This window comes from Rhynchophorus ferrugineus, unplaced genomic scaffold (assembly GCF_030347505.1).
Source record: "Rhynchophorus ferrugineus isolate W39M unplaced genomic scaffold, kcgeb_rfMv2 rfM3, whole genome shotgun sequence".
Lineage (NCBI taxonomy): Eukaryota > Metazoa > Arthropoda > Insecta > Coleoptera > Curculionidae > Rhynchophorus > Rhynchophorus ferrugineus.
Genome location: NW_027472582.1, coordinates 14057343 through 14070520, shown reverse-complemented (window position 1 = coordinate 14070520; position 13178 = coordinate 14057343). Strand labels below are relative to the sequence as shown.

At 33.4% G+C, this 13178-nt stretch overlaps 1 protein-coding gene across 6 annotated transcripts in view; it reads right to left on the bottom strand.

Moving 5' to 3' along the window:
• The window catches only part of LOC143194296 (calcium/calmodulin-dependent protein kinase kinase 1), a 266228-nt gene that overhangs the window by 67559 nt on the left and 185491 nt on the right, over positions 1 to 13178 (bottom strand). Inside the window, exons 1-2 of one of the 6 annotated variants that reach the window (XM_076400980.1) lie at positions 8806 to 9057; positions 8022 to 8179 (exon numbers count right to left, since the gene is read on the bottom strand). The exons of 1 other annotated variant lie outside the window; for it this stretch is intronic. In XM_076400980.1, coding sequence (XP_076257095.1) covers positions 8022 to 8037 — 16 coding nt within the window. In that variant the 5' untranslated portion in view covers positions 8038 to 8179; positions 8806 to 9057. Of the gene's footprint in view, positions 1 to 2603; positions 2757 to 8021; positions 8180 to 8805; positions 9089 to 13178 lie in introns of those variants that run through there. 4 more of the 6 variants (XM_076400981.1, XM_076400977.1, XM_076400975.1 and 1 more) reach the window with 4 other exon arrangements.

Sequence of the window (13178 nt, the reverse complement as noted above, 5' to 3'; positions counted from 1 at the left end):
TAAAAATTATAAATTAAAAACACATTTTAAATAACAAATTATAAATATTTTGATTTTGATGTTGCGTTTTCGCCGAGTTTTAATCACCTCACCATCTGATATTTTAATGTCTAGTCTGGAACCATTGAATTGAAACACATATTTCCCCCGACCCTAGTTCCTAAAGCTTACTGAATTAGTCTTGTTACTAGGATTGCCATTTAATGTCATACTTCACCTATTACATCTAACTAGATAGTGTAAGCAATATTTTAGATTAAGTTTGAGGAATCAGAAAGTAAACTAGAGTACATTTCTTTTTCTATATTTTATAGTTTCCTTTTACCAACTAGGGGTTTATTTGGACTGGAGCTACAGTTTAACGTGGGCTCCAAAATACCAGAAGAGACATCCGGTCTTACCCAGCCTGGTTACTGTCGTGACTGGGATCATTTTCCTTGTCGGATTTTGCACTCTTGCCAGCAGGATTCGAACCAGCGACTATCGCAACAGTAGGTGGACCGTCCTGTCGCCTTTACCATTGCACCAACCAATCCGGCAAATAATTAGAATTTTGAAGATTTCAACGAAATTAATGATTCAAACACTTTCAGTTATCATTTTACCACTAACGACGATAACGAGGTTCATAGATATGATTCTGAATTAGAACGAGAGCCTAAGAACTGCTAATAATGTGTTATCAACAGTTTTTTTTGTGGTGCAAAGCTAGTTTTATTAGGTTCTTTACCAAAAGAACAACTGTAGTAATATTCATGGTTTATGCTGATTCTCTTGACACCAAAATAATCTTGCTAACATATGGTCATTACAAATCGCATAAGATCGCGTTTATGTGCCGAAAAGGTTATTTAAATAACAATGTCAATACATGTCATAATATTATCAAATTTAAATCTCATTTCATATTTTCGTTGCCAATTTCATTTTAAATATGTCTCACCCAGAAGAAATGTACGGAACTATATCCATTTAGACAGTATATTGCCAAAAATAACAAGAATGACATTTATAGATAATATATTTCAGTGGTGTAACTAAGCTTCAGACACAAATTTTCCTCTAGAAGAAAGTCTGTCGAGCAGTTGGTTTTTTATTATTTTAACTATTTTGGAAATGATAAAAAGTCCATTATTTCATCACTATGGATGGAGCTATGATTTACCATGTTTCTGAATCCAAGCATGATTTCAAGTAGTAGTTAGTAGCAGTAGAAGTAAGTTCGATTGAAAAAAACTGACCAATGATAATTCTTTGGGTTGCAAAATGAAATCCGTTGATGGATTTTTCATGCAGACAAAGCACCGCTACGCTGCTCAAAAATAATAACGAAAAAGACATCCATCCTAATTGCCAGATTTAGCTCCTCTTGATTTCATCGTTTAATTTGTGCATTTGATACCGGCTGATATCTGTAGTAGTAGTTTAACTCGGTTTTAGTAGTTCTTAACACACTACTAACTACTAATCCCACCATATGCACAGCAATAGTTATGGCAATGAATATTTCGTTTTATTGTTGATGAGGATGACTCTCCTGGACGTATTAGATCCACTTTTCATTGCGAGTTACATTTTTCGCCTGACAAACAATGAAACCGTTTTGACGACCGACGTTTCGAAGCGTTGTTCGAAATGGCATTTTCAGTCAATTTTGTTTAGTGCGTTGAAAGTGTCTGAATTTGTATCAGTTGAAGGTCATCCAGTGAAGCTTATGGAAAATCATACTTCATCGATTTCAACTTGTGAATACTGTTTATGACGTTTTAAAATTGGCGATTTTGACACCGAAGGCAAAAAACGTTTTGGACCGACAAATTTTAAAGATAAAGATTTAACGTCATTACTTTACGAAACTCCCCATGATGATTGATATCAGCTACAATTGATGTATTTGTGCCGAGTACTGCGCGATAAATAGCCAGAATACGAGCAAAGACAAAACAGTGTTATTCGTCAGCATGGTTACGCTCGACCACATATTGCAAAACCGGTAAAAACATACTTGGAAACATTAAAATGAGAAGTGCTACCCCATCTGCCGTATTCTCCAGACCTCGCTCCTTCTGATATTTGTTTCGACACTTCTTACGACCAAAACATCGGTCCATTTGTTCAGAGTCTCAAAAGTACACAGTTATTTCGAGCTGAAATCCGTAAATTGAATGAAATAATGGAAAAACTAGCGGCTGTGGATGGAAAACACTTTGAATAAAATGATATCGATTTTTCACAACAAAGTTTAAAATAATAATAAAATAAAAATAATTTATAGGCGTAATACTAAATTTTACGTAGAGAATTATAAAACCATCGAATTAAATGGTAAGCTGAAGTTGTTTCAAACTTATGTATACCATTAATTGTTGTTTTTATCGACTGACAACACTTAATGAACGTTCTGATAGAACCATAGTCAAAATAGTACAATATTTCTTAAATGATACCTGAAAATTTAATAAAACTAGATAAATAATAAAATAATAATAAATTATTATAAGGTGATGAAATCGTGGTCCTTAACAACATTTATACCATCACAAAACAAAATAAAACGGATGATTTAACCAATACTTAGAACGACACGCGTGGTTTCAACTTACAAATAATCTCAGCGTCCATCGGAAACAATGCTACTAAACAAAATACTATCGTCCGCAACGACACAGTCGATCTCGCGACGACACACGCATGTGCTTCTCGGACGCCAACGGAAAATACACTAAAATTTGTTAAAACAAAAAGCGGCTTCCTAGCTGTCGGCAATTTTCAATCTATACGGCAAACATCGACCGTAATGAATAATTAAATATCGCTCCTCTGTGTCTCCGGCGCTTTTATTCTCCCGTCTGTTTTCTTGATGCCCAAAGCCAACTTATTTTTTTTCGTGCTGCTCTTGTTTTAATGTATTATAAAGTTGGATATAGTCGGTTCGTATAATGTACAAAAAATTAGTTAAGACGGTTTTAATAATTAGGTTTTGTAGATTATATCGCAAGTGTTAATTCACTGAGAAAATATTTTTGTTTATGACACGAAAATAATTTGATTATTTTGATGTAAACATTATTTTTGCTATTGTGTTAGGTATTGAGATATTTTTTCACTTTAAAAATGCCTTTACTGATAAAAATGCTAACAATATATATTGATAACAATATTTTTCATCATTTTTGATAACTTTCCTTGCATTGCAAGCATTGACCTGAACAAGCATTAGTCAGAAGGCGCTATGTCTGGTAAGTATGATGGATAAGTTTTGACTTGACAATTCTTGCAGCGTCTGGCCGAGCATAGTTATGATTAAATGTGTACCGGAAAGTCATTACCGGTTTTCTTTCGGAAAAATGTACGTAATTTTCAATAAAATGGATAAATTTATTTATTTAAAGTATTGACTATTTGATATTTTATACATTTTGTCCATCTTACAGGAAATTTATGAATACCACCCCAAAAAAACTGTTTGTCCTTTGAGCAAAATCATTCATTGAGCCATTTTTTAACTTCTTCGAAATTGGAGAAGTGCTGCTCTGCAAGCGCATGTTCCTGTGAGGCGAAAAATTGATAGTCGAATGGGGCAAGGTCTGGAGAGTACGACAGGTGCTATATGTCTAGTCCAAGTATCCTTTCAACGTTTCCTTGACCAGTTTTGCTTTATAAGACGGTGCGTTATAGTGCTGTAAAATTATTTTACCGTATCTTTGGGTCCATTCTGGACAATTTCGATTAATTCATGGTTTAAATTGATCCTTTGTTGTCGGCAGCGATCACTGTTAATTGTTTCACCAGCTTACAACAGTTTATAATATACCACGCCTGTCTGGCCTGGTTCCAGAAGACATCCGGTCTTACCCAGCCTTGGGTACTGGCGTGACTGGAAACATTTTCATTGTCCGATTTTACACTCACAAATCACAAATGTCAAACAATCACAAACATAAATTTACGACCACGCCCCAGCAGGATCCGAACCCTCGACTATCGCAACAGTAGGAGGGCTGTGCGTGAACAAGAATTCATGTTTCGAAAATTGAAAGAAAAATTACTTTATGTAATAAGGCTTTTACTTTTTATTAAATTCTTTATACTGTTAATTTGTAAAATATCCACAAGAACGTATTAGAAAGAAAGTTTGCAGGCTTCTATTTGATTGCTTATTTAAATTAATGTTCGAATATCTAATACAGCTATCCAATTTGACATGGAAAGGACGTAGAGTAGTCACATAAAATCTAATCGTTTTTCTAACATATGCATATATGTAATCGCTGAGCTATATAATATATATATATATATTTAATAACAGCCTTATTTTGTTTCATAAACTAGTTCTATAATTCGACCATCCTACAATTTAAAGGGGTTTTGTTGAAGCTTTCATTGAACTATATCCAGAGTATGACATTTATCTAAGCCACATTTTATCCCTTAGAAAACTCAATGGCTCTGAGTAATAGATATTGGTACATTATTCTATTATTAAGTTTTTTATTACTTAATTTTTCCTATATAAAAAAATCTTATTAATATTATAATAAATAATATTTGAATATATAATTTTATTAAACATTAATTTTATTTTTGTTTAAAACAAAAATTAGTGTTTTCAATTTATTTCAAATCAATTGTTGAATCTTATTGGGCAATATTCTATCAATCATATATATCAATACATTAATAGTTGCCATACATTTTAATGTATAATAGTTCTTTTTATAATTGTAGCGGCCTTGAGGCATGTCGAATTTTACATAGTACAAAATACTCAGAAATATAATCCCAATGTTGAACACGGGCGGGGTGCCAGTAGCGCCAACTAGAACCCCATAACGAATAGCTACCAACGTTTATCTCGGAAGTTATTGAAGGGTATTTCCGATGATTTAGTAACCGACCATCGTTTGGTTTAGACGTGCCACCATCGACTGCCCAAGCCTCGTCTCCAGGTAACACCGCTGCCATCCGTTTTATCTATTTTGTATTTTCTAAATTTTTTATATTACCAATAAATAACGGTCACATAATGTAAACACCACTGTTTCATTTCGTTTTACCTCCATTCACCGATCCATCTAATTTACCCTAAAGTGGTGACCCTGACGTCATCTTTCGCAAAATTGGGTTTGGTGAATTCGAGGGTACTTCGCGAATGGAGGGTACGTGCAACATGGTGTATATTACGTGGCCGTTATATTTTTTGTTTCAATATTTTCAATATTTTTAAAACTATTCTTCTTCGATTTTACTTTTGTTCGTTCAGCATTATATACATTCAAACATTTGTTCCTCATTAAATTTTATTTTAGTGCTGGGACAATGGACCTTAAATTTCATTTCATTATTTAGATTTCATTTTTTTAACATTTGTTGTTCAAATTTTATTTCTTTCAGAATCTTTTGAACTCTCAGAGATATTAACATCACTATTTAATCATTAGCGTCTCGACTAAACACATCTTTCGGCACTATGTTTAAATCATAATGTTTTCCTTCGCTCGCCGTCTCCGTCATAATGGCAGACATTTTGATTTGAAAGGCTTTGGGCAGTTTCGGTCGGATACCGTCGTTATTTGTTTTTTCTCACGTTTACCGTAACGTATGTGACTACGGATTAGTCACAGAGCAGCTCCAGAAGCTAGGTACACATTGCAGTCACCGTAGACTCGTCATGTCTTCGCCGAGGTGCCAGAATTGCTAACGTCTCGTCATCGAAGAAAATAAGCTACCACGTCGTCGAACAATCGATCCTCCCACAGCGTCGATTACGGGTGCCCTGTCCGAAAAATGGCTTGTTTTCAACGTCGTCGGTGGACCACATTCAAGTACCAAAGTGACGATGAAGCAACGGTATCTGTAGGCCCTAAAGATATCAACAGTCGTACCAGAACGCAACCGTACCAACCACAACCATTTTTGATTTACCATAGGTTTTAAAGCACATTTTGTTTGGCATATCAGTATTTTGTATTTGATTTTATTTTTATACATTTTTGTATTTTTATTTGTTTAAAATAATTGTATGTAAAATTCTGAGAGGGGAGTATTGTACCGACCTTGAGGCATGTCGAATTTTACATAGTGGAATAATGGTCTACAAAATACCCAGAAATATAATCCCAGATGTTGAACACGGGCGGGGTGCCAGCAGCGCCAACTAGAACACGATAACAAATAGCCGGCAGCCCCGAGACGTATATCTAGGATGTTATTGAAGGGTATTTCCAATCATTGAGTACCCGACCATTGTTTGGTTTAGACGTGCTACTATCGACTGCCCAAGCCTCGTCTCCAGATAGCACCGCTGCCATCCGTTCTAACTATTTTTTATTTTCTACTTTTTTTATATTGCCAGTAAATGACGGTCACATAATGTAAACATCACTGTTTCATTTCGTTTTACCTCAATTCATCGAGCTATCTAATTTACCCTAAAATATAATTTTGTTACATATACAAAAAATTAAATTACGAAGAAAACAAATCAAATTTGTTGCTCGTACCGACTTCAAAGTTATGTGTGTATATGGTAGAATATAAAATACGTGTAGTAGATAGGTTAAATAAGGTTTTTGTTTATTTCTATTTAGTTATTACAACGATTATTTTTTTTTTGTGTTAAATATCTGAGTTTGATTATTTTTTAATTTTTAGTGAGTCCCTTATTTATTAAAACATTAATTAATATTAGTTAGAATATTTTATTAGTAAGTATATTTATTCGTGGATGTGATCTTGGAATGTTAATTTTTGTTTATAGTATTAATCTTCGGTAATTCGTTGAAGAAAATTCGAAACTCTTCCAGAAGCTATATGAGAGACTTAGTTGAATACTGGTGTCAGATTTTAAATTATATAACCAATTTAAATTTCCTATTAGTTAGTTATCAGTGTTGCCCCCTTTTATAAGAAAAAAAGGATCTGAACAATTTGTTGATGTTATTGTTATTTCGACTCTTCAAAATAGCACGCAATTTTACTAATAATTGTTAGTAAAAATAATTATTTATATATGTTAGTTCTAATAAATAATCACTAAAATTAAAAGGAAAATATGTTCCGAGAGATCTGATTGGTTCTTAAGGTATTTACGAGGTAAAATACTGCGGTGGTACTTTTGTGATAATATTTGTTTGCATTAGGTACTTATGTTTTGCAAAATTCTTATAATAAAACATGATACTTTTAATTATTCATAGATGATACTTCTAGTTTATCCATTCACTGCAAACGATTTTCTTACAATAAATCAAGTTAAAAATATCTTTAAGATATATTTAAAAATATTTTTTAGACAGTCTTAAAAAACTTTTTCTTTTCAACAAGGTGTAAAGCAACATTCTTAATAAAGGTATATTTTTGGTTTACGTTTTGTTTTTGATGACCAGAAGGGTTGCAGAAGAATATCGTATTCTTGCACTAAATTAGTTTTAACTGTTACTCAGATGCCGGTCAAGAATAAATGGTAAAAATATTTATTATTGCTAAACAAACCATTCAGACAACTCATTGTTTTCTACTAATATATAGACAAAGCGATGACGTAGTAACTCATATTTTAATGTTAGGTTATCAGCTGTAGATTTAATGTTGCGACAACTGACAATATTTTGCACATTTAAATTCGATAGTCATTTGTTTTCTACAAGCGATATCATATTGGTCATTATTAATTTTTTATTTAGTGCTTACACATGTTAATTTTCAATATTAATTCAATACTTCGTGTTTCATTTGAAGAAATATATTGTCAAAGCTCATTAACTATTTATTATTGCCCTTTAGGTGAAAAAAAAAGTCTATGGCGTGCTATAACTGATAATTTAAAATTGGTCTTTTATGGCGATACTAATTGGAAATAAATGATGATAAATGAATTAGTTTAGTGATGCTGTGCATTTCACATCTTTAGGAGCGGTACGCTACAATTTTATAAAACTGTGTGGAATTATCACTGTTAAGGTCTATCAACACCAAATTAACATTTTAAATAGAGTGGAAGAGTTCTAAAATCCGTTTACCTGGCCGTGTTGACATAATTAGTGAAACCCTCTCGCATAACAACTTTCGGTCACACGTTGCAAGAGTTGTGAAGGATATACTGTTGCAGATCTAATGTTTTGTTGATACAAGGTTTTGAAATGCTGAAGAGGTGGAGAAGTAATCTTCAGTTATTCATCTAAAATGCATTCAAGCATTTACTATTTAAGTTCATTCATCTATTATTAGTGAAGGCTTGTTTGTTTAAATTTATGTATTCTTATTCATACATATACTTCTATAAATTTACATATAATTTCTGCTTCCGTCATTCACCAGATTTTACCAATACAACACTTTACGTTTACAACACAACAGTTAAGAATTTTTACACTTATAAAGTTTTAAATAATAAATTTAAATAATTGTTTGGCTCACAAGATAACCTGTTCTTTTGAAAGGCCATCCATAAATTGCCTGAAAGAGAGGCAAAATAACAATTAAATGGTCAATACTTTAAAAAAATACATTTTAAGTATCCATTGAAATCGAACAAGATATTGTTGCAAAAATGATCAGTTAGTGAAATCCTCTCGCATAACAACTTTCGGTCACACGTGGCAAGAGTTGTGAAGGATATACTGTTGCAGATCTAATGTTTTGCTGATACACGGTTTTGAAATGCTGAAGAGTTGGAGAAGTAATCTTCAGTTATCCATCTGACACGCAACGATTTAGTATTTAAATTCATTCATCTATTCTTAGTGAAGGCTTGTTTGTTTCAACTTATGCATTTTATTTATACACATACTTCTATAAACTTACATATAATTTCTGCTTCCATCATTTACCAGATTTTACCAGCACAACACTTTAAGTTTATATCACAACAGTCAAGAATTTTTACACTGACAAAGTTTTAATGACAAACGGATTAACTGCAAGAGTGAAACTGTCTTCGTGGAAGGTAATTACCAAGTCATCAAACAAAAACATTGATTCAAATGTATATCCGAATGCTAATGCGTCGGTAATGACTTACGAATCGTCCAGTCTCTGATATCTCGATACACAAAAGACGGTGATCGAATCTTCTCGTGTCTAAATGAAACGTGGTGTTGATGTTGTTCGCCCGTAAAAATAGGTTAGAAAGGGGTCAACATTATATGATCGTTATAGATAAAGATATTTTTATTTATTTGGAGTATTGACGTCTTTTTCGTAGCAGCTGCTTTATTATGCGTATACAATATCGGTCATATATGAAGAAATATTAACCATTAATTGTTTTAGAATAATGAAGTTTATTAATTTTTCTTAATTAACAATGCATTTTTAAGTCTCATAGAAGTTCGAAAGAAACCTGGTTGTTATTTTGTAAAGATATAAGTGGAGAGGCCAACTGACATTTTTGGGATTACTTCAGGAGTAGTTTCGTAATTGTAAAAAATAGGAGTTAAATAAGTAAGTTCTTTTCCACTGTCTCTTGTTCCGTTAAGACTCTGTATCCTGAATTATGAATTGAAATTGTCTATATATTATGAGACTTTTAGTAGCTTAATTTTTTTTGTTGAGCACTGCCTAGTTGGTTAAAATGTTCTTGTCATTTTTACTTTAAAAATCACTTACCTTTGCTACCTTCAAGTAAGTAAGTAATAAGTTCACTTTTCTTGATAATGTTGTTAAATTATTACATTTTACTAACAATTCATACCTTACAAACGTATTTTAATGTTGTCTGCTGTAATTTTCTCTATGAAATAATTTTTTTTTTTTTTTTTTTTTTTTTTTTTTTTTTTTTTTTTTTTTTTTTTTTTATTACTCTTCGTGAGTCCACAATCTGCCCTATTGGCAATAAGTATTTCTTCTGTTTATATTATATATACATGGCATGTAGAAAATCACTTCATTAAGCAATCTTCTGTACAAAATATTATCTTAATTAATTAGACTTATTCTAATGCTTATTCTAAACTCTACATATGTCCAGTAATCAGATCAGGTGGTGTTAAACGTTTTAGTCTACGCACTTCACTATCACGTCGCATATTTAGCTGATTAGCGAGTACATTGGGATGCACTGACACTCTTTCGAAGTACTTCACACAAACACGTTGGATTACACTCGTTATAGGTTCTAGAGGAATATCGCGTTGTATCACTTTATTTGAAATATAGTACGGAGCATCAACAATGGCACGCAACACCTTATTTTGGAACCGTTGAATGATGGATATATTAGATTTGCTAGCGGTACCCCATAGTTGAATTCCATATGTCCAAATGGGCTTGAGTATAGACTCATACAGCAATACCTTGTTATCTAATGATAACTTGGATTTGCGCCCAATGAGCCAATACATTTGATATAATTTTAGTCCTAGTTGTTTCCGTTTAGAGAGTATGTGCTTCTTCCAGGTTAGGCGTCGATCTAAATGCATACCAAGATATTTAACATGCTCTGCTTGGGGGAGTTGACAATGATTGATATTTACTGGTGGACATGTTTTTCTACGCAGGGTAAACGTTATATGCGTGGATTTTGATTCATTGGCTTTAATGCGCCATGTCTTCAACCATAATTGTATTTGCTCCAGGTGGGTTTGTAGGTTTATTGATGCTGTGACTGGATCTTCATGGGATGCTAAGATTGCTGTATCGTCTGCATATGTTGCCACAGTAGTTATTTTTGTGGTGGGCAGATCAGCCGTATACAGAAGATACAGTACTGGACCCAGTACACTACCTTGCGGAACTCCTGAATATATGGGATTTAATTCGGTATGTTCATCGCCTTGATTTACGATAAAATGTCTGTCAGTGAGATACGATTTTAGTAGCTGATAGTCCGGATGAGGGAGAAGTTTCTTTAGTTTAACCTGCAAGCCCGTATGCCATACTTTGTCAAAAGCCTGAGATATGTCTAGGAAAGCAGCCGAACAATATCTTTTGGCATTTAGGTCAGCGTTTATTTGGTTTACAAGTCTATGCACTTGTTCTATAGTCCCATGCTTATTGCGAAAGCCAAACTGATGTTCTGGAATAATTTTTCTTTTTTCTATTATATAGTTTAGTTTTTTTATGTATAATTTCTCGAAAACTTTCGAGATTATTGGTAATAAACTTATAGGTCGGTAGGAGGTCACATCTTCTGGTATTTTTCCTGGTTTAAGTATCATTAATATTTTAGCTACTTTCCAGATACTAGGGAAGTAATTTATTCGTAGCATAGCATTAAAAATATATGTTAATAGTTTTATAGCCTTTTCAGATAGTTCTTTTAAAATTTTGCCAGTAATTAAGTCATAACCAGGAGCTTTTTTAATATTAATCTCTCTCATTATTGTATGTTTAACTTTTTTGACCGTTAATTTCTCGTGCGGTAAATCCATTTGAAATGGCGAATCTAGAAAGCTAGTAATTTTATTTTCGTCATCTTTATGTAGCTGAGACTGGAAAGGTTTAAAAACATTTTTTAAGTGTTTTGAGAAAATGTCGGCCTTCTCTTTATTGCTTCTCGCCCAATTATTTTCGCTTGTTTTAATAGGTGGGTTATGCTGCTGGGATCTCCTAAGCTTTTTTGTTGCTTTCCACAACGAATAGTCTGTAGCCTCAGTTGATGTCAAGTTTTCTAGGTATTCTTGAATGCCTTGGTTTTGTTCAATTTGGATTAGATCTCTCAGCTCTTTTATGGCCCTATTAAATTTTCTTTTATTCTCTTCAGTCCTTTGCTGTTGCCAATTTCGTCGTAACTTTCTTTTTTCTGCTATCTTTTTCTGTATTGTACATGATATATGTGTATTTTTTCTTGGAAATGTTTCACTGTTGGGAGTCGCGGAATATGCTGCCTCCTGTATATTTTTTGTAAGATTTATTGCTGCTATTTCTATATCCATTTCAGTTTGTAACGGCAAGTTTAGAGAGATATTTTGGTCTAAGTTTTCTCTAAATGAGGGCCAGTTAGTTCTATTATTGCACAGAGAAGGGGGTTTATCTTTGATGGTAATTTTTGAAGAAATTGTTACTATTATTGGTGAATGATCAGAAGACAGGTCGAAACATGATTCTGCCTGACACTTTTTTGGATCAATATTTTTTGTAATACAGAAATCTATTGTATCTGGTTTTTTATTTCTGTCTGAAGGCCAATATGTTGGTTCACCAGTAGAGATATGTTGTAAGTTATCTTTCCTTATGGCTTTGAGCAGTTCTCTACCTTTTGAGGTTATTATTCTTGAACCCCACATTAAATGTTTTGCATTATAATCTCCTCCTGCTATAAATCTATTACCTAGCGTACTGAAGAATTCTTGAAATTGTTCTGCCTTGTTGTTATGTTTGGGTGGGCAATAAATCGCAGAAATTGTTAATGGTCCATGGGCTTCGTCTATGGTTATACTGGTGGCTTGCAGGTAGTCTTTGCGGAATTTTTCTTTTTCGAAATGCTTTATATCATCTCGAATTATTATGGCTGTACCTCCATGTGCTTTATCATCAGGGTGATTTGTATGATAAAGCTTATATTTAGGAACTTTCAGATAATTCTTGTCCGTAAAGTGTGTTTCGGAAACCATCATAACGTCAATATTTTGTTCATTTACGAACATTTTTAGTTCCCTGGCGTGTTGTTGAAGCCCATTGGCATTCCAGACGGCGATTTTGTAGCTATTGGTTTCAGGCATTAGGCAAGTTTGCTGACGACGGTTGTGAGTAGACCAAGCATCGTACTCATTTGATCCATTAGTTTGGCCATCATATTTTCTAATCTTGAGATGTTGCTAGTTTCAGTAGTTTGAGATATTGTCTCTCGTTTTTGTGCTGAACCATTTTCAACTATTTGGGCATAAGTTATTTCTGGTTGTCTTGTTCTGGTGGGTAGTGGTAGATTGGTAGTAGTGGATTGTTTTTGTTGATGCCTTTTTTCCCTTAAGGCAGGATAGAGTTTCTGCTGTAGTTGCTTGTGAACTGCGCAACCCTTGTAGTTCGCTGGATGATTTCCGTTACAGTTAACACATTTCACTTTTTCATCGCGAACTTTACGAATACAATCTCCTGTCTTATGTTCTCCTGCACATTTTACGCATCTATATGATTTGCGACAGTAAGTCTTTGTGTGCCCGTGCGCTTGACACCTTGTGCATTGTGGTATAATTCTTTTTATATGTGGTGGTTCGCATTTAATAATATTATTTTCCAAT